General features: G+C 39.8%; 1 protein-coding gene across 1 annotated transcript in view; it reads right to left on the bottom strand.

The window, feature by feature from the left end:
• ppp2r5eb (protein phosphatase 2, regulatory subunit B', epsilon isoform b) overlaps positions 1–23015 on the bottom strand; it is a 122300-nt gene that overhangs the window by 16296 nt on the left and 82989 nt on the right. The window contains exons 6-9 of the mRNA XM_063046278.1: positions 22654–22713; positions 21422–21530; positions 6389–6442; positions 6250–6300 (exon numbers count right to left, since the gene is read on the bottom strand). Of these exons, the coding sequence (XP_062902348.1) occupies positions 6250–6300; positions 6389–6442; positions 21422–21530; positions 22654–22713 (274 nt within the window). The remainder of the gene's footprint in view (positions 1–6249; positions 6301–6388; positions 6443–21421; positions 21531–22653; positions 22714–23015) is intronic.

Genomic DNA, 23015 nt, shown 5'->3' with positions numbered 1-23015 from the left:
ACAAGCATACTTTCTGGAAAATGACATTGGACTACATAACACAACCACAGTCCAGGAATCAAATCCGTAACCTTTCGAGCTGCAGAGTTCAGTTATATATTCTTCATGGACAAGATATTAGGGACACCAGTGCATCAAACTTTACATATGACTTTGAATTATTCCAGTTATTTTATTTTATACCTGCTAAAACATTAGTAACTGTATATTTGTGTGCAGATGTTCTAGAGCAACATTAACGTTTCAAGAATACATTCTCACACAACAGAAACAAATACAGTGGATTCCAGTTAATGGGAACACATCGGGACCAGTACATTTTGGCCCAATTAAGCGGTGTCCCAATTAGCCAGTTTTATGGAAATAGTTAAAAGATATAAACAAGACAGACCACTGTTTGAGTTACAAATTATGTATTTAACTGAAATACAGAACAAATTAGAACACTACCAATACTACTACAGTAGTATAGACAGAGGAATTCATCCAGCGTGCATAATGAATAAAATCAGTGCAGACACCTAGTGCAGATAATGGACAGTCTTCATGCAATGCTTTCAAAAAAAGGCATCCTCCAAATCTTCATTTTCATCGTAACATTCAAGATGGTTGTTGATACCTTCAAATTCTTTGTAGTTCCTAACCTGAAGTAATGAAATCATTTCAATTTCATCCCCAGCCGTTTCTGGCATCTCCAAACCCGAATCCTTGAAACCGCAGTGAGCAAAACAGTTCCCAATTAACACTGCTTATTTCTATCAATGGCAAAAATCATTGCTTTTTTGAACACAGACACACACAATTGACACTATTTGGAAACTGTTTACTCTAAGCACAGTGTCGTGTCCAGCAGCCACACAAGAGCACATATCTGATGCTAGTTGGAAACTGTTCAGCAACAGGCTCCGTCACAATAGTATCCCAAATAAACAAAGGGAATCCCGGCTATTTTTCAGTTTCTGTTCTATAAGAGTTGTCCCAAATAAGCAGCTGCACTGACTAAACGATGGCCCAATAAACCAGAATCCACTGTTGTGCTTGTTCACTTTGTTAGCCATCACACAAATCAGAACAAAACTGCTTATACCAGTTTATCTTCAGTCTTTACTATGTTGGCAAAGCTTAACTAATCAGAACTATATTTCATCACTGAAAGAGCAATGAAAATGCACCACAAAAGTCAGCATTAAACTCAGGCATAATTGTTGCCCAATTACTAAAGTATTTCCATATTTAATGAGAAATCAATATAACAATTTTTATCTCATAAGATGGAATACATAAGAGCATTTCAAAACAATGCTCATCTGCAAAGATAAATTCAGTAATTCGGTGAGGATTACAAAACATTTATTTTCAATATGACAACTGTTTTATTTGAAAACCTGTGACAAAAGAGCTCATTAGAAAACATTAAATAAAGCCTTGGCACCCCGCTGTGTCAATACATTTTGTTATAGTCTCTTCCGGCAATCTTAAAATTAATTTTGTTCTTTGAAATCATGGGCAGGCCTTTTACCTTTGGTAAAACTATGAAATACTCTACGTGGCAGTGGGTCATCTATTTGTTATATACCCAACCCAATTGAAGATAATGTAAAGGAAATCTTCCTCTCGGATTGTACAACAGGTTATCCATTCTATATAGTTTGTTTTCATTTCTTTGTCCCCTACAGTTCAAAGCACCAATTACTTTTTATTGCCAATTATAGAAACCACAGACACCATAGAAACTACAGCACAGAAACAGGCCTTTTGGCCCTTCTTGGCTGTGCCGAACCATTTTCTGCCTAGTCCCACTGACCTGCACACGGACCATATCCCTCCATACACCTCCCATCCATGTGTCTGTCCCATTTATTCTTAAATGTTAAAAAAGAACCCGCATTTACCACCTCGTCTGGCAGCTCATTCCATACTCCCACCACTCTCTGTGTGAAGAAGCCCCCCCTAATGTTCCCTTTAAACTTTCCCCCCTCACCCTTAACCCATGTCCTCTGGTTTTTTCTCCCCTTGCCTCAGTGGAAAAAGCCTGCTTGCATTCACTCTATCTATACCCATCATAATTTTATATACCTCTATCAAATCTCTCCTCATTCTTCTACGCTCCAGGGAATAAAGTCCTAATCTATTCACCCTTTCTCTGTAACTGAGTTTCTCAAGTCCCGGCAACATCCTTGTGAACCTTCTCTGCACTCTTTCAACCTTATTTGTATCCTTCCTGTAATTTGGTGACCAAAACTGAACACAATACTCCAGATTCAGCCTCACCAATGCCTTATACAACCTCATCATAACATTCCAGCTCTTATACTCAATACTTTGATTAATAAAGGCCAATGTACCAAAAGCTCTCTTTACGACTCTATCTACCTGTGACGCCACTTTTAGGGAATTTTGTATCTATTCCCAGATCCCTCTGTTCTACTGCACTCCTCAGTGCCTTACCATTAACCCTGTATGTTCTACCTTGGTTTGTCCTTCCAACGTGCAATACCTCACACTTGTCTGTATTAAACTCCATCTGCCATTTTTCAGCCCATTTTTCCAGCTGGTCCAAGTCCCTCTGCAGGCTCTGAAAACCTTCCTCGCTGTCTACTACACCTCCAATCTTTGTATCATCAGCAAATTTGCTGATCCAATTTACCACATTATCATCCAGATCACTGATATAGATGACAAATAACAATGGACCCAGCACTGATCCCTGTGGCACACCACTAGTCACAGGCCTCCACTCCGAGAAGCAATTCTCTGCTACCACTCTTTGGCTTCTTCCATTGAGCCAATGTCTAATCCAATTTACCACCTCTCCATGTATACCTAGCGACTGAATTTTCCTAACTAACCTCCCATGCGGGACCTTGTCAAAGGCCTTGCTGAAGTCCATGTAGACAATATCCACTGCCTTCCCTTCATCGACTTTCCTGGTAACCTCCTCAAAAAACTCGAATAGATTGGTCAAACATGACCTACCACGCACAAAGCCATGTTGACTCTCCCTAATAAGTCCCTGTCTATCCAAATGCTTGTAGATTCTGTCTCTTAGTACTCCCTCCAATAACTTACCTACTACCGACGTTAAACTTACTGGCCTATAATTTCCCGGATTACTTTTCAATCCTTTTTTAAACAACGGAACAACATGAGCCACTCTCCAATCCTCCGGCACCTCACCTGAAGACAGCGACATTTTAAATATTTCTGCCGGGGCCCCTGCAATTTCAACACTAGTCTCCTTCAAGGCCCGAGGGAACACCCTGTCAGGTCCCGGGGATTTATCCACTTTAATTTTCCTCAAGACAGCAAGGACCTCCTCCTTTTCGATCTGTACAGTTTCCATGATCTCACTACTTGTTTCCCTTAATTCCATAGACTTCATGCCAGTTTCCTTAGTAAATACAGACGCAAAAAACCTATTTAAGATCTCCCCCATTTCTTTTGGTTCCGCACATAGCCGACCACTCTGATCTTCAAGAGGACCAATTTTATCCCTTACAATCCTTTTGCTCTTAATATACCTCTAAAAGCTCTTTGGATTATCCTTCACTTTGACTGCCAAGGCAACCTCATGTCCTCTTTTAGCCCTTCTGATTTCTTTCTTAAGTATTTTCTTGCACTTCTTATACTCCTCAAGCACCTTATTTACTCCCTGCTTCCTATATATGTCATACAACTCCCTCTTCTTTATCAGAGTTGCAATATCCCTTGAGAACCAAGGTTCCTTATTCCTATTCAATTTGCCTTTAATCCTGACAGGAACGTACAAATTCTGCACTCTCAAAATTTCTCCTTTGAAGGCTTCCCACCTACCGATCACATCCTTGCCAGAGAACAACCTGTCCCAATCCACGCTTTTTAGATCCTTTCTCATTTCTTCAAATTTGGCCTTCTTCCAGTTAAGAATCTCAACCCTAGGACCAGATCTATCCTTGTCCATGATCAAGTTGAAACTAATGGTGTTATGATCACTGGAACCAAAGTGCTCCCCTACACAGACTTCCGTCACTTGTCCTAACTCGTTTCCTAACGGGAGATCCAATATTGCATCCCCTCTAGTTGGTCCCTCTATATATTGATTTGGAAAACTTTCCTGAACAGATTTTACAAACTCTAAACCATCTAGACCCCTAACAGTATGGGAGTCCCAATCAATATATGGAAAATTAAAATCCCCTACCACCACAACTTTATGTTTCCTGCAGTTGCCTGCTATCTCTCGCAGATTTGCTCTTCCAATTTTCGTTGACTATTGGCTGGTCTGTAGTACAATCCCACTAATGTGGCCATACCTTTCCTGTTTCTCAGCTCCACCCATAAGGACTCAATAGACAAGCCCTCTAATCTGTCCTGCCTGAGCACTGCTGTAATATTTTCCCTAACAAGCAATGCTACTCCCCCACCTTTCATTCCTCTGCCTCGATCACATCTGAAACATCGGAACCCTGGAATATTAAGCTGCCAGTCCTGCCCTTCCTGTAGCCAAGTTTCACTAATTGCTATAACGTCATAATTCCATGTATCAATCCACGCCCTCTATTCATCCGCCTTCCCCACAATACTCCTAGCATTGAGATATATACACCTCAGAAGATTTTTACCACCACTCACAACCTTTCTATTAGCGGATTTGCTTGAACTTTTAATATCACTTATTTTCACCCCAGCCACACTGTCAGCTCTGGCACTCTGGTTCCCATCCCCCTGCAAATCTAGTTTAAAGCCTCCCCAATAGCACTAACAAACCTCCCTGAAAGGATATTGGTCCCCCTGTAGTTCAAGTGTAACCCGTCTCTCTTGTACAGGTCCCACCTGCCCCAGAAGAGGTCCCAATTATCCTGAAATCTGAAACCCTGTCCCCTGCACCAGTTCCTCAGCCACTTGTTCATCCTCCAGAGCATCCTATTCCTACCCTCACTGGCATATAGCACAGGTAGCAATCCTGAGATTACCACCCTCGAGGTCCTGCTTTTCAACTTCCTACCAAGCTCCCTATACTCACTCTCCAGGACCTCCTCACTCTTCCTTGCTATGTCATTGGTACTTGTCATTGTCAATTATGAATTGCACTTGTAATGGATTTCCTCAATTTCAACCAATATTATATATATTTTCCATGCCCATCACTTCTTCTAAAATCAACATAAATAGCTGACTTGTAGGATTTAAGTACATCCTGCAAATGTCTATATTCTGGAACAAACCTGGTCAAGAGCCTTAAGGATTTGCTTTGTTTACAGAAGATTCACTCAATAGTAGAAGATATGGCTAATTTAGAAAATTCCGCTGCTTGGGATGCAAAAAAAAAGTAATAAGGAGTCTTACTACTTCACCACGATCACTATTTTGTCAAAGTCTTGGGGTGCTGCTCTGACCCGAATATGCTGGAATGCCTGTCCCCATTGTCTGACTTGGAAACCTGGAATATGATTGGTTCAGTGTCAGAGATGACTGACAGGCAATCATAGCTGACACACAGAACATAGATCTCACCAAGCAATGGGGAAGTGGGAGAAGATGGAAATTGTGACATCAGGACATCTGCATACTTCAGAAAAATAAATTTGGAGGCACACACCTATGAAATGGTATGAGGATATCTTTTAATTACGATGAAGATTCTATGAAGAAAAGCTTTTGTTTATGAAAAAAGTAAAGGCTTCAAAACTTGAAAAAATTGTAAGTAAAATGAACAATGCATCAGAAAATGAAATTTGGTCACAGCATTCCAAAAATCTGTCATTAACAAGTTCTTACGTTTTAATTGGAAATTAAATAGTCTGCACATTGATTTACTCAACTTAAACTTGTACCTTCCTTTCAGTTATTACTCATTTACTGATTTCACAGAAAACTACAATAGCAGCAGTCAACACTAATACATCCATATGAACACTATGGCGCAGTCAGTCCCTATTGCAATTATTTTTTCCAAAGCAGTGATCAGAATACATTTCTACATAATGTACGGTGTACCCAAATTATTGGTGACTATAATCTGTTACAACTTTCTGAGAATAGTTCCCAGAGGGTGAATATATTGTAAGTCCAAAAAGTCTCAAATTCACATTCTGAATCAGTACAACAAAATGCTTAAGAACATCATGGAGTAATTTAGCACTAAATTTTCTTATTTTTTGCATTTCAAAATCTCAAAAATATAAATTGCATTTCATTTAAATATAATGATTACTTCAGCATAAGCAATTTTTTTTATTCCAACAGGAGAGAATGAAATCATATCATTACCTCTTTCTGACTGCATGTTTTTGGCCAAAACTTTAGTAAACCCCTGACGACCTGAAGAAGCATAAAAGTCAAAAGTATTAAGGTCAATCCACTTGAATTTTATCTAATAACATTAATTGACAAGCATCATAGAACTCACCGGTTCAGTTAATGTTGGATCTTTTTCAAGAAACTGTACAATGCAATATGCCAACTGCGAAAGAAAAATAAAATGTTAGAAGAAGAATGCACTTTTTAAAAAATCACAGGAGTTTGCTTTGATGCAGAATTTTAATAATTATAATATATCTGGGCTGTTGTAACAGGAATAAGTTATATTTGTACACAAAAAAATTTACAAACTAGACAGTAAGACCTGGTTTAAATGTATCCATTTTGATCTTGCAAAGAACAAAACACTAGATGGAAATATTCAGCTCCAGCTCTCCCATCTGCCCTCAACTATTCAAGAATTTCTCACATTGCTCATCCAACATTGAGAAGACTCCATCAACTTAATGTTGCTGAGGATGAAAATGTTAGATCAATAGTTTACCCTTCACAGAAATATCTGTTCACAACAACACTGCTAGGTGTAACAAGAATCTATGTAGAACTGGTTCCATTTTCATAATGTGCACTCTCTTCATGGTATATTGTCGCATTAATTGCTGGCAAATGAGAAATTCAGAAGAAATTCAGCACCAATACATGAGGTGCAGAGGTCTACCTTCAGAAATATGCTGCACATGAACAGATTCCTCAAGTAATGAGAGGGATCTCATTGAACCTTATCTAATATTGAAAGGCATATGTAGTGATTGTGATTGCTGATTTATTATCCTTCTTAACACCTTTCTCCTGCCTTCTCCCCGTAACCTTTAATATTCTGATTAATCAAGAACCTATCAAACTCCCGTCTTAAACATGCCCATTGACTTGGTGCACAGCCATCTGTGACAATAAATTCCACCAATTCACCATCCTCTGGCTAAAGAAGTTTCTCCTCATCTGTTCTAAATGGGTGTCCCCCAAATTGGAAGCTGTGGCTTCTGGTTTGAGACTCCCCAACTATTGTAAATATCCTCTCCATATCCACTTTATGCAGACCTTTCAATATTCAATCTGCTCTCATTCTTAACTCCAGCGAGTACAGGCCCAGAGCTAACAAACACTCTTATGTTAACCCTTTCATTTCTGAAATCATTCTCATGAAACCCCTCTGGACTGCACATCTTTTCTCAGATAGGGGGCCTAAAAATGCTCACAATACTCTGAGTGCAGTCTGACCGATGCCTTATAAAGCCTTAGCATTACATCCTTGTTTTTGTATTCTAGTCATCTCAAAAATGCATGAGATGCCATTTGCCTTCCTTACCACTGACTCAACCTGTAAACCTTAAACTTAGGGAAACCTGCACGAGGACTCTTAAGACCTTCTGATTTTTGAGGTTTCTCCCCATTTAGAAAACAGTCCTTGCCTTTATTCTTTCTACCAAAGTGCACGGTTATGCACTTCCCTACACTATATTCCATCTTCCACTTCTTTGCCTATTCCCCCAATCTATCTAATTCTTTCTGCAGACACCCTGCTTCCTCAACACTACCCGCTCCTACAGCTATCTTCGTATCATCCATAAACTTGGCCACAAAGCCATCAATTCCTTCATCCAAATCACTGACATACAACATGAAAAGAAGTGGTCCCAACACCAACCCCTAAGGCACACCACTAGTCACCGGCAGCCAATCAGAAAAGGTCCCCTTTATTCCCACTTTTAGCCTTGTGCCAGTCAACCAATCATCTATCCATGCCAGGACCTTTCCTGTAATACCACAAGCTTGTTAAGCAGCCTCATGTGCGCCTCTTGAAAATCCAAGTAAACAACATTCACCGATTCTTCTTTGTTTATCCTACCTGTTATATCTTCAAAGAAGATTTGTCAATCAAGATTTCCCTTTTAGAAAACCATGCTGACTTTGGCCTATTTTATCATGCGACTCCAAGTACACCAAAACCTCATTCTTATAAAGACTCCAACATCTTTCCAACCACTGAATTCAGGTTAAATGGCCTATAACTTCCTTTCTTCTTCCTCCCTCCATTCTTAGAGTGGAGATTGCAATTTTCCAGCACTTAGGAATCATTCCAAAATTTAATGATACTCAGAAGACTGTTACTAATGCCTGTACAATTTCTTCAGCTACCCCTTTCAGAATACTGGTGTGTAGTCCATCTAGTCCAGGTGACTTATCTAACTTTAGGCTTTTCACATTCCCAAGAACCTTCTCCTTAGTAACAGCAACGACACTCACTTCTGCCCTGACATCACTGCATTTCTGGCATTCTGCCAGTGTCTTCCAAATACTTATTAAGTTTGTTCGCCATTTCTTTGTCCCTCATTAATATCTCTCCAACCTCATTTTCCAGCAGTTTGCTATCCACTCTCGTCTCTTTTTTACTCTTTATATATCTGAAAATCTTTTTGTATTCTTTTTTACATTATTGGGTAGCTTACCTTCATATTTCATCTTTTCTCTCTTTATGGGTTTTTTAGTTGCATTCTGTTGGTTTTTAAAAGCTTCCCCAATCCTCTAACCTTCCCACTAATTTTTGCTAATTGACCTCTGTTTTGCTTTTATGTTAACTTTGACTTCCCTTGTCAGCCATGGTTGTCTCATCCTCTCACTAAAATTTCTTTGGGATGCATCTTTCCTGCACCTTCTGAATTTTCCCCAGAAACACCTGCCATTGCTGTTCTGTCATCATCCATTAGCGTCCACTTCCAGTCAACTTTGGTCAGCTCCTCTCACATGCTGCCGTAATTCCCTTTACTCCACTGTAATCTGGATACATTCAATTTTACCTTTGCCCTCTCAAACTGCAGGGTGAATCCTAAGATATTATAATCCCTGTCTCCTAAGGGCTCCTTCACCTTCAGCTTCTTAATCAAATCTGGGTAATTATATAACACCAAACTCACAATAGCCGATCCCTAAGTGGGCTCAACCTCAAGATGCTCTGGAAAGCTATCTTATAGGTATTCTACAAATTCCTTCTCTTGGGATCAGCACCAACTGGATTTTCCCAATCTAACTACACATTGAAATCTCCCATAATTATTGCAATATTGCTCTTTTTACCTGCATTTTCTGTCTCCCGTTTTAACTTGTACCCGACATCCTAGCTACTGTTTAGAGAGCTGTATACAACTCCCATCAGTCTTTTTAACCCTTGCAGTTCCTTAACTCTACCCACAAGGATTCAACATCTTCCGATCCTATATCCCCTTTACCAAGGATTTGATTTCATTTTTTACCAGTGGAACCACCCGACCCCCTCTGCCTACCTGCCTGTCCTTTTGATACAATGTGTATGGTTGGATGATAAGCTCTCAACTATGATTTATCTTATTTTATTTTATTTATTTATTGAGATGCAGCACAGAATAGGCCCTTTAAGCTGCGCTGCCCAGCAACCCCCAATTTAATCCTAGCCTAATCACGAGATAATTTACCATGATCAATTCACCTACCAACCGGGAGGTCTTTGGACTGTGGGAGGAAACCGGAGCACCCAGAGGAAACCCACACGGTCACAGGGAGAACGTACAAACTCCTTACAGGTAACGGTGAGAATTGAACCTGGGTCGCTGGTACTGTAACGCGCTGTGCTAACCACTATGCCACGACTCAGAAATGCCCACAATATCATACCTGCCCTTCTCTAACTGCACTACAAGTTCATCTACCTTATTTTGTATACTGTGTGCATTCAAATATAACAACTTCAGTCCTATATTCATCAATGGACTCCTCAATCCACTCTTCCCAAGGCAACTTCAGTTTTATTATGACCACTGATTCACGGTTTCTGATAGAATGACCTCGTCAGGCCTCAGTGATGATGATGCGATGAAGTCAGGGAATTTTAATTATTTGCCAAGATCAACTTTCAGTTGCCAGTCAGATGCCACAGAGAGCAAGCCTGCTGGTGATCTGGGCTGAGGCTGTGGTTTATCTTCAGCTTTGACAAAGGTTATGTGCTTTCTGTGTTGGCAGAGGTGCTTACTGTTGTTAATGGTTGAGGAGTTATTTTAGTGACTGTTAGGTTGAATCGAAAAATGAAACAGCTTTCTTTTATTTCTGGTACACCAAAATCTTGAAAATTCCTACACAGAGCTGTAGAGCACAGAAATCAGCTCTATGGCACAACCTGTAACACCAATCTACATTAATCCCATAAATCCAGATTAGAGCAACATCCCTCCACTCCTCTTCTATTTAAGTACCCATCCATGTGCCTTTTAAACATCGTCCTCTACCAACTGCTCAGGCATCTCATTCCAGATAACCACTACTCTATGTTGGCCACCATAGAAGTATAGTGGCTAGCGTAACGCGATTACAGCTGGAAGCACTGGGGGTCGGATTTTAATCCCGGCATCCTCTGAAAGGTGTCTGTACGTCCTCCCCATCAATACAAGGAAACGAACAAAGCAACTATTTGGCAAATGTGGCAATCATCTCCAAGTGAAAGATAGAAACTGATATCCTCTCAGAAGTAATGACCAATACTGAAGAATATATGAAAATATAAGCAGAAATAAGTCACAAGACTTCTCAATCCTGTCCCAGCATTCAATATTATGACTGATCTACAATGGCCTCAACCACTCTTCTGTGCTTGTTCTAATCCACAAATGCTTGACCCCTTTCAAATATTGATCTCTAACTTAAATGGTTTAGCCTCCACTACCATCAGTGGCAAAAAAAAATACAAATTCTTTTATATCCAAAGATCATAAAAGTACACTGAAATAAATAAGTAGAATATAAGCACAGAACCAGGCCAAGACTCAATTCACTCAATCTGTACACAGACACCTCACAGCTGTAACTTTCAGGGAACTTTCTTCTTCTGTTCCTTTACCAGTTTCTCCGTTATGCTTCTCATCTCATCAATTCTTCTGTATAGTCATCGTCTTTTCTTCAGGGTTGGGAAGTCCTAAACTAGAGGGCACAGATGCAAGATAAGAGGGGGGAGATTTACAAGAGACCTGTGAGGTAACCTCTTTGCACAGGTAGTGAGTACCCGGAATGAACTGCCAGAAGAAGTGGTTGAGGCAAGTACAGCTGCAACATTTTAGGCGTATTTGCATAGGTACATGGAGGGGAAGGGCTTAAAGGGTTATGAACCAAATGATACATTCTTAGAAGTTTCCAAATGTCACCTGAATCTTTGACAAACAACTGTCGATACGCTGTGGAAAGTGTCTTAACTGATTGCATCATGGTCTGGTATGGAAACATCAATTCCCAGGAATGGAAAAGACTATAGAAAGAGGTGCAACACATACAAAATGCTGGAGGAACTCAGCAAACCAGGCAGTATCTAGGAAAAAAGTACAGTCAACGTTTTGGGCCGAAACACTTCAGCAGGACTGGAGAAAAAAAGCTGAGGAGTAGATTTAAAAGGTAGGGGGAGGGGAGAGCAAATTACAAGGTGATAGATGAAACCTGGAGGAGGGAGGATGAAGTAAAAATCCAGGAAGTTGATTGGTGAAAGAGACAGAATGTCATGGAAGAAAGAAAAACAGGGAGGTGCACTAGAGGGAAGCGATGGATGGGCAAGCAAACATGGTGAGAAAGGGGTAAGGGGAAAGGAAATGGTGAAGGAGAGGGGTGGGGGGGAATTACCATTAGTTTGAGAAATTGAAGTTCATGCCTTCAGGTTGGCAGCTACCCAAACGAAATACAAGGTGTTGTTCCTTCAACTCAAGTGTGGCCTCATCACGACAGTGGAAGAGGTCATGGATGAACATATTGGAATGGGAATGGGAAGTGGAATTAAAATGGGAGATCCTGCTTTTCCTGGCAGACGGAGCATAGATGCTTGGCAAAACAGTCTCCCAATCTACATCAGGTCTCACCAATATACCTAACATTCAGGGCCGTAAACAGTCCTTCCAGGTGAGGAGACACTTCACTTGGGAGTCTGTTGGGGGTTACATGCTGTGTTTGGTGCTCCCGGTGTGGCCTCTTGTCTATCGGTGAGACCGGACATATACTGAGAGACCACTTCGCCGAGCACCTACACCCCATCCGCCAGAAAAAGCGGGATCTCCCCATCCATGGCCTCCTCCACTGTCGCGATGAGGCCACACTTCGGTTGGAGGAACAACACCTTCTATTCTGTTTCAGTAGCTTCCAACCTGATGGCATAAACATCGACTTCCCAAACTTCCGGTAATGACCCCCCAAACTCCCCTCCTTCACCATTTCCCATCCCCTTTTCTATCTCTCACCTTATCTTTTGCTCACCCACTGCCCCCTTTTTCTTTCTTCTATGGCCTTCTGTCTCTTTCACCAATCAACTTTCCTGCTCTTTACTTCATCCCTCCCGCTCCAAGTTTCACCAATCACCCTGTGTTTTTCTCTCTCCTCCACCCACCTTTTAAATCTACTCCTCAGCCTTTTTTTTCTCCAGTCCTGCTGAAGGGTTTCAGCCTGAAACGCCGACTGTACTCTTTTCCTAGAAGCTACCTGGTCTGCTGAGTTCCTCCAGCATTTTGTGTGTGTTGCTCGGATTTCCAGCATCTGCAGATTTTCTCTTGTTTATGTCTACAGAAAGGGATGATTATTCCCCTGTCTATCACTGGGAACTCCCCACCATTGAGCACAATTACATGGAGCACTGTCACAGAAAAGCAGTATCGACTATTAATGACGCCTTGCATTCATGCCATGCCCTCATCTCACTACTACCATCAAGTAGGAGATACAGAAGCCTTAGGTCAAATACCACCAAGTTCAGCAGTTACTACCCTACAACCACTAGCTCCTGAACCAGCGTGGATAACTTCAATCACCACTACTCTGAACTGCTTCTATCATCTAAATACTCACTTACAGGGACTCTTTACAACTCATGCTCTCAGTATCATTTTTATTTTCAGTGTCTTCATTTGCATATTGGTTGATTATTATCAGCCTGCTTATGTACAGTTGTCATAAAATTTTATTGCATTTCTTTATTGCCATAAACACTGCAAGAAAATTAACCTAGTTGTAGTATCTGGTAACATACACAGGTTGGTGACATTTATGTACAAACGATGTTGGTAATAAATTTACTTTGAACCTTGAATGCTGGACATTGAGACTAGCTGGGTGGTCTATGGTCAGTATGGACTCATTAGTCCAAAGCGCTTGTATCCATGCTGTATCACTCTACAACTCTAGTTCCACCTATGTTTCTCTCACATCTTTGGTTCGATCAATGTTGCAAAACAATTAAGTAGGTGTTTGTAAGGTACACTTCACCTGTGAGTCGGCTGGGGTGATATACTGCGTCCGGTGCTCCTGCTGTGGCCTTCTACATATTGGCGAGGCCCGACGCAGACTGGGAGATCGTTTTGCTGAACACCTACACTCTGTCCACCAGAGAAAGCAGTATCTCCCAGTGGCCACACATTTTAATTCCACATCCCATTCCCATTCTGATATGTCTATCCACAGCCTCCTCTACTGTAAAGATGAAGCCACACTCAGGTTGGAGGAACAACACCTTACATACTGTCTGGGTAGCCTCCAACCTGATAGCTTGAACATTGACTTCTCTACCCTCCGCTAATGCCCCACGTCCCCCTCGTACCCCACCCGTTATTTATTTATATATACACATTCTTTCTCTCTCTCTCCTTTTTCTCCCTCTGTCCCTCTCACTATATCCCTTGTCCATCCTCTGGTTTTCCCACCCCTCCCCCTTTTCCTTCTCCCTGGGCCTCCTGTCCCATGATCTTCTCATATCCCCTTTGCCAATCACCTGTCCAGCTCTTGGCTCCATACCTCCCCCTCCTGTCTTCTCCTATCATTTTGGATCTCCCCCTCCCCCTCCCACTTTCAAATCTCTTACTAGATCTTCCTTCAGTTAGTCCTGATGAAGGGTCTCGGCCCAAAACGTCGACTGTACCTCTTCCTAAAAATGCTGCCTAGCCTGCTGCGTTCACCAGCAACTTTGATGTGTGTTGCTTAAGTAGGTGTTTTACGTTTTTTTATGAAATGGACATATCAAATCTCCCCAGCATAACAAGAATGCATCCATTCTTGTTACTCTCAATGCTTCAGAGTGTCACCCACAATTCACAATTTTTTGGTACTTGCTTCCACTATATATATTTTTCTTTCAGCATTGTAAAAGAAAAACCCATGGATGACAACTAAAAAATATTATCACATGGAGGGAATATGAAATCAAGATAAATGCCTAACTTCTTTAATACATTTTCTTTCCATCTGCAAGAAATTAGCTAACAAAATTCTTACTCAAGCCAAAACTGTATCTAAGTAACACAATGTTTTTAAAACCAATTTACTTTTACCAAAGCAACATCAACCAACCTGGAACATAATCCAGCAGACATCACTGATCAAGTATTTCACAAAATTACAGAATGAAAAACTTCATAAATCAAAGCATTGACCTTTATAAATCAAAATATTGAATACAAGAGTTGGGATGTAATGTTGAAGTTGTACAAGAAGAACATTTGTGAGGCCTAATCTGAAGCATTGTGTACAGTTCTGGTCACCTACCTACAGGAAAGATATCAATATCATTGTAAGAGTAGGGAGAAAATTTTAAGCATGTTGCTGGGACTTGAGGACCTGAGTTATAGGAAAAGGGTGGATAGGTTAGGACTTTATTTCCTGGTGGGTTGGAGAATGATTTGACAGAGGTATACAAAATTATGAGAGGTCTAGACAGGATAAATGCAGGCAGGCTTTTTGCAGTGAGCTTCTGTGAGACTACAACTAGAGGTCATGGATTAAGGGTGAAAGGTGAAATATTTAAGAACATGAGAGGGAATTTCTCGCTTAGATGGTGGTGAGAGAGTGAAACAAACTATTAGTGGAAGTGATGGTTGCGGGTTCAATTTCAACATTGAAGAGAAATTTGGAGAGGTACATGGACGAGCGGGGTATGGAGGGCTGTGGTCCAGGTGCAGGTCGATGGGACTAGGAAGAATAACAGTTTGGCATGGACCAGATGGGCTAAGGGGCCTGTTCCTGTGCTGTCATACTCTATGACTATTTCATAAAACTGCAGTATAACAATTCAACCAGATAATCCACTCATTTGAATAAAAAGATCAATGTTTTAGTTTAAGCAAAGTTTATAATTTGTAAAACAGTACTCTGTATGGGCTGAATGGTTATAAGCCAAACTCTTTCATTTTAATCCTTTGCTGCTGCAAATGTTTATTTTTAATAATGTTGACAACTTAAATGCCAGGATGCGTTAATGCAACTCACAGGCCTTACCATTTGGTTCTGTGTAGTCATAAGAAAAATTGAAACATTAGTCAAATGCATACAAAAGGCAAACTACTAAATTCTGCCCATATTGATGGTTGTTAAACCAAGTTATCAACCAATGAAAATTCTTTCATCAGCCTTTTCTATCTTGTAAAATACCAGCTTGAATCAAAAGTTTAAAAAAAAACACATTTTTAAAATTTCTGATTCAAGCTGATATTTTACTCAAGGATTGCTTAAGGATTTGGAACAACTCATGTAATTAGGTGCACAGAAAAACACAAACATATGTTCAATGCAGGACAGAGAAGGGGATTGTTTTTTTTAATTACCACAGCTTCTAGGCAAACTTAGTTATTTTTAAACAAAATTACATACGAATACACTTTATTCTACAAATTACTAATCCAAAAACATTACATACAGATGATGCCATAGCCACAGCTCTACATACTGTCCTTACACACCTGGAGAAGAAGGATGCTTATGTGAGAATGTCAACACCACAATTCCCTCCAGGCTCAACAAGAAGTTCAGAGACCTCAGTCTTCACCCTGCCTTGTGTAGCTGGATCATGGACTTCCTGTCAGATCACTGGCAGGTGGTAAGAGTGGGCTCCTTCACCTCTGCCCCTCTGACCCTCAACACAGGTGCCTCTCAGGGTTGTGTACGAAGTCCCCTCTACTCTGTATACCCATGACTGTGTCACCACCCACAGCTCCAATCTGCTAATTAAATTTGCTGACGACACTACACTGTGAGGCAGCCGAAAGAAAAGAAGTCATCACCCTGACACAGTGGTGTCAAGAAAACAACCTCTCCCTTAACGTCATAAAAACAAAGGAGCTGATTATGGAGGAAGGAGACAGGCTAGCCCCTATTGACATCAATGGATCTGGGGTTGAGAGGGTGAAGAGCTTTAAGTTCCTTGGCATAAACATCACCAAGGATCTCACGTGGACCCTACGTACCGGCTGTGTGGTCAAAAAGGCACAATAACACTTGTTCACATCAGATGGTTGAATAAGTTTGGTATGGGCCACCAAATCCTAAGAACTTTCTACAAGGGCACAATTGAGAGCATCCTGACTGGCTGCATCACTGCCTGGCATGGGAACTGTACTTCCCTCATTCGCAGGTCTCTGCCGAGAGTGGTGCGGACAGCCCAGTGCACCTATAGATGTGAATTTCCCAATATTCAGGACATTTACAAAGACAGGTTTGCATAAAGGGCCCGAAGGATCATTGGGGATCCAAGTCACCCCAACCACAAACTGGTCCAATTGCTACCATCCAGGAAACAGTACCGCAGAATAAAAGCCAGGACCAACAGGCTCCAGGACAGCTTCTTCCACCAGGCCATCAGACTGATTAATTCACGCTGATGCAACCATATTTCTATGTTATATTGACTGTTCTGTTGTACATAATATTTATTATAAATTGCACATTGCACATTTAGATGGAGACGTAATGTAAAGATTTTACTCCTCATGTATATGAAGGATGTAAGTAGTAAAGTCAAATTCAATTTTGAAATGACTGGTATTCCAATACTTGTATTAACTTTATTAGTGTTTATTTTAGCCACACTGCACGCATTGACCACAATGTTGAGCCTTTTGGCAGGGAAAACTGTTCTTACCTTAGGACCATGAGGAAGTTATCCCTGTGCAAATGCTGAATGTGTATACGATCTACATTTAAACTGTAAATTCCCATTTGTTATTACACTACAAAGTCATAAAACTACTTTGTAATGATCATGCCACAAATACCAATTCTGTCTGTACGTTAACAAAAAAATAATTTCACATATTTATGGTTAAGTTTCCCAAATGCAAGTAAAAGAAAATTCTTATTACTTAGAGAGCACGATAACATCTGATGGTAGGGCTGATGTTGAAATGAGCAGAAGGATTGGGATTGTTAAATACACGTTCAAACATTTGAGTAAGATACCAAAGAATAACATCATTTCTATGGGTACAAAACTCAGAGTACTGTGGTGCTATGTTCATTCCACACCAACATAAAGAAGCGAAAGTTGGACAATATCAAGCAAAATGAGGGAAGACTCAAAATTGTAGAAATGTGGTTCTTAAGAATGATGAAAATATCATGGAGAAAAGTAACAAATGAGGAAGTGTTGCAAAAAGGCAGAATAAAAAGAGAGCTGATATCGTCAATCAGGGAATGGCAGTTGGAATTTCTGGGACACGTACTGAGGAAAGTAAAGCTCGAACGTCTTGCAGTGATGGGAAAAATTCATGAAAGAAAAAGCCGTAGTCAACAGCGCATGACATCCATGAGCTACATCAAGGGATGACAGGTGAAAGTTTTTAAGAGCTGTAATGCCCTGGGTAAGATTTCTGCTGCTATGCTGTGAGGTATTTTTTTTAAATTTTAGTAGTTTTCTGTAAAAGCAGTGTGTCCTGTAAGAGTGTTTTGGCTTTGGCTAAAGAGAAGGAGCCATAAGGGGCACAGGGAAAGATGCAGCAGAATGCTGTTTGAAGGAGTGTCCCGATCGTAAGAAGTGCTTTGTGCAGATGAGTGACTTCAAGGAGGAAGGGCCAATACTCCTGAGAGAGCCAGTTTATTCGAGATGGTCTTCAAGGCGAATTCAGACTATGGCAGGTGTTTTCACTCAGACCACGAGTTCAGCACGAGTAAAGCAATATACCCGACTACTCCAGAAATGAGCTCCAATGTTTATGTGCACAAGTAGACTGTTTCAACTGTAATGGGCCCTTCTAATTTTGTCTTCTTTTTCTTTAACTGTTTGTTAAAAGTTGAAAATTCGGTAAATATATTTCTTTCATAATTTTATGCAGCTGTAAGATCTATTAATTTTCTGGCAAACGATATATTTGCATAGAGCAGTAATTACACAGCATTCACTACACTCAATGTTCCTCCCCAGAACACCCCAACTTTCCTGTTTGGTTGAACCCCAAATCATACTGACCCTTATGAAAGGTGGCTTTCTCACCACTGCGTCACGTGGCTGTTAGCAGAGTTAGCTAAGAAGCCAAGTTTGTATACAAGTCCGGTGAGAGGGTTGCAGTGCTTATTAGAATCTCTCAGATTAAAGAGAGATGGAAAACCACAATCAGCCACTTTATACAACACGGCACATAATGATGATCATTCTTGTATCCATCAGTATTTTTCACTGAGATAACACTATTATGCAGTTTTAATGAGTATAGCCATTTGATGCAGTCAGCAGAACATAATAACAGAAGAAATCTACTGCTGCCACATAAAAACAAATTTCGCAACATATGGCAGTGATATTAAGCCTCATTCTGATATAGGAGCAGCAGTCGGCCATCTGGCTTGTTTAGCCTACTCCACCATTCAATAAGAATTTTGGCTGATCTGGCTGTGGACTCAGATCCACCTACCCATTTTTCCCCCAATAACCCTGAATTCCTCTGCTGTGCAAACTTCTACAGTATGTAACTATGTCTTAAATATATCTGTTGAAGTAGTGTCTGCTGCTTCCCTTGGCAGAGAATTTGACAGATTCACTATTCTCTGAGAAAAGCAGTTTCTCCTCATCTCTGTCCTAAATCTATTCCCCTAAATCTTGAGGGGACATCCCCTAGTTCTCATCTCATTTACCAGTGGAAACAACTTTTCTGCCTCTCTTATATATTTCTTCCATAGATCTATATGAGAGGAATAGATGAGACAGAGGCAGGAAAGTTGTTTCAATAAGATCTCATTCTGTTCCAGCGAGTATACTTCCAGGTGGCTCAATCTCTCCTCAAAGGTTAACCACTTCATCTCCAGAATCAACTTGGTGAACCTCCTCTGCAAGGCCTCCAAAACCAGTATGCTTTTCCTGAAGTAAGGAGACCAGAACTGCACACTATATTCCAGCTGTGGCCTCACCAGTACCAGTACAGTTGCAGCATTACCTCCCTGCTCTTAAATTCAATCCCTTTAGCAATGATGGCCAACAATTGTCTACTTGATAATCTGCTGCACCTGCAAACCAACTTCCTGCAATCCCAAATCCTATTGAACAACAGCATTTAAATAATCTGATCTTCTATTTTTCCTTCCAAAGAGGATGATCACACAATTTGCAATGTTGTTCTCCATCTCCCAGATCCATTCCCACTCATTTAATCCAGCTATCTCTCTCTGCATCCTTTGCACTTTTTGCTGTTCCACATAAGTTAGTGACATCGGCAAATCTTTAGACATACTACACTCTAAACCCTCTTCCAAACATATATGTCATGAACAGTTGTGGGCCCAACATTGATTCTTACAGCATTCCACTCACCACCGACTGCTAGCCAGAGAAACACCCATTTATTCCAACCCTCTGCCTTCCATTTGTTAATTAATCCTCTATCCATGTTAATACATTACCCCCAACTCCATAGATCCTTATCTTATGGATCAGTCTTTTATACAGTACCTTATCAAATGCCATCTGGAAATACAAGTACACAATAACCACCTGTTCCATTCTATCCACTGAGCTCACTATATCTGCAAAGAATTCCAGTAACTTTGTCAAACAGGGCATGAATTCATCTTCATGAATCCAAGCTGTATCCTCCTGACAGAACTATTTCTATCCAAATGCTTCACTATTTCTTCTTTGATGATAGCTTCAAGCATTTTCCTCTCTACAGACATTAAGCTAACTGGCCTCTAGTTAACCACCGTTTGCCTACATTATTTTATAAACAATGGCATGATATTGGCTGTTTTCCAATATGCCAATAGGACCTGCCCATACTCCAGAGAATTTTTGTAAATTATCTGCTATAATTTCCACCATTTCTTTCAAGACCCTGGGATGGACCCCTCAGGACCAGGGAATTTGTCCACCTTTAGACCCACTAGTTTGTTGATCATTACCTTTTTAGTGACTGTGATTGTATCACTCCAGTCACCCTTCATTTGGCTGGATCATCAGCCTATCTGATATTCTCAAACACTGAATTAACTTGCTATCAAACAACCTGGGCAGAATGCAGGTGTTACCTCCTTGCTGAATTTAATCTGTCACCAAGACTCAAAATGACAATACATCCAAGTATAGGGTGACTGCTTATTTTTGGCCTTGACAACTGTGTTGTGAATATGTTCGTGAGATACTATCAGAAAACCAGTATATTTCAAAATTTCTACAGTGGATTTTAAAGGTTGCAACTCAATCATTGACAAAAGCAATTCAAGGAATCAAGACACCTTTCATTTAATACTGGAATATTCTCCATTATACTATTTTTCACAATGAACTATACAAGCTGAAAGAGCATATCAAATAAACTCCATGCAGAATTCCAAGCAAACAACACACTGAAGTCATGAGATCATGGAAAACAAGCAAAGATTTGTACAAGTTGATCACTCAGAAGAACACATAATAGATCCAGAGTTGTTTGAAATGACTACAGGGTAAGTTTGAGACAAATGGGCTTGAAACCAACTCAGAGACGTAATGCCAATAAAAATCTATAAACTGCTCTATTTTATGTTTGGCAACTTTGGGAGAAAGAAAGGCTACAAAAATATGAGGAGAACAAAAACAATCTGAAAAGCCAATTGTCAGTTGTTAAGGGAACCAATAAATAGCCATATCTCTATCTGAAATAGTTTCTACAGCAGAAAACAATTAACTCTGTATCCCGAAGTGAAATTCCCTTCATAAAAGCTTAGTATACAATACATTGAGAATTCATCAGATTTGGCAGTTATAGCAAAGTTCTCAAATTTACCTTTTCCAGTGTGACTTTTTTATCCACCAAAAGAATAGAGAATTCTTTTACTCTGTATTTAGCTGAATAAATAAGGTATAAGTAAACCATATTATAAAGAAGTCAAGCATCATCCCTACCTGTGCGTGGAAAAGTGATAAACTCCTCACAGTATGTAAAGGCAGCAGCACCTTGATCAGAAATTGCTTGTGTTCAGCCTTGAGAGGCAATGCAAACCCATTTATTATACTGTAATGGAAAGAGAAAAAGTTATCTACTTTATTCAGTAGACTTACATACCAAAGTTCAGTCTTTAGAAATTTTAAAAAGGATGTGGCATAGAAACAGCTTCTATCTAAAAATGAGTATCTTGAACAAGGTATATTAATAAGTATTTTTCTAAACATCAAGTATTTGTCCATGTTATGTTCAAATTAAATAAATCATAGTTAAGATTCCTATTTCATCACAAATTATAATAAAGGGTTAAAACATCTGCAACTCTAACAAGAATGGCAAAATTTGAAATCTCATACAGTAATATTAATTCTAATTTGAAAATCCTCCATGCTCTATAAGGAAAATACTACACCAGATTGCAGAAAGCCCAACTAAACCACCAAAACTGACAGTATTTTATGAAGATAAACAGTGAGGCATTGATGTTCAATATGAGAAATCTTCAATCTCCATTTTCACTTTTGCCTCATTTCTTTCATTGTCTTTCACTGCCTTGGAGACCAAGAAATGTAGGTCAGCATGAACTAATTACGAATTGTTTAATATTCATTTACAATAAAAAGCAGTACATAATATTTATAATATCAGCTGCACTACAGTTTTGGCATTTTACTAATGCATTGTTGATGCATTCAAAATTGTCCATCTCTTGATAAGTTTTTCTCAGTACACATTAAAGAATGCTAAATGATGAAAATGAGTTTAAATAGTTGGTGAGGTTTGGTCCCAATGCTTCCTTAAAGAAATTGCCACCTGACACTTCCTACTTTGACGTGGACAAAAGGAACAACCATTTTGGAGAGGTACCAGAATATTGTGCAAGTGTAATCCAGTAGGAAAAGTTGAAACAATTAGAAAAAACCTTTAACACAAAAAATTCTGCAGATGCTGGAAATCCAAAGCAACACACATAAAACGGTGAAGTAATTCAGCAGGTCAGGCAGCATCTATGGAAATTAATAAATAGACAACCTTTCGGGCCAAGACCCTTCTTCAGGACAGGAAAGGAAGGGGAAAAACTCCAGAGTAAAAAGGTGGGGAGAGGGGAAGGAGGATAGTTAGAAGGTGGTAGGTGAAGCCAGGTGAATAGGAAAGATAAAGGGCTGGACAGGATGGAAATTAATATTTTTACCTTCCTAATATTTCCAGAAGCTCAGCTACACCATTAAAATGTTCTGTTTCATAAACAAATCTGCAAAGAAAATACAAGTTAACCATGAGCAACAAAGAAAATAAAAAATAAAAACATGAACACTAGTATTTTCACAGTGAATTTAATATTTTTCTTTCTCCAAGTAACTTTGGTTTCAATGTTTTATTTGGTTGCCCAACATGTGACAACTACCGTCTTTTCAAGAAAGAATGTGGTGTGACCAACAAATCAGGTATTTACTTTCTATGTTCTTTTGTTTGCCTCAAAATGGACTTTTGATTCTTTTCTCAGTTCACTGACAAACATTTAGAGTATAATATATTCTATTGTTTAGTCCCCTT

The sequence above is a fragment of the Mobula hypostoma genome, chromosome 1 (assembly GCF_963921235.1).
Source record: "Mobula hypostoma chromosome 1, sMobHyp1.1, whole genome shotgun sequence".
NCBI lineage: Eukaryota > Metazoa > Chordata > Chondrichthyes > Myliobatiformes > Myliobatidae > Mobula > Mobula hypostoma.
Note: the sequence above shows the minus strand (reverse complement) of the source record. Positions and strands in the feature narration are given on the sequence as shown.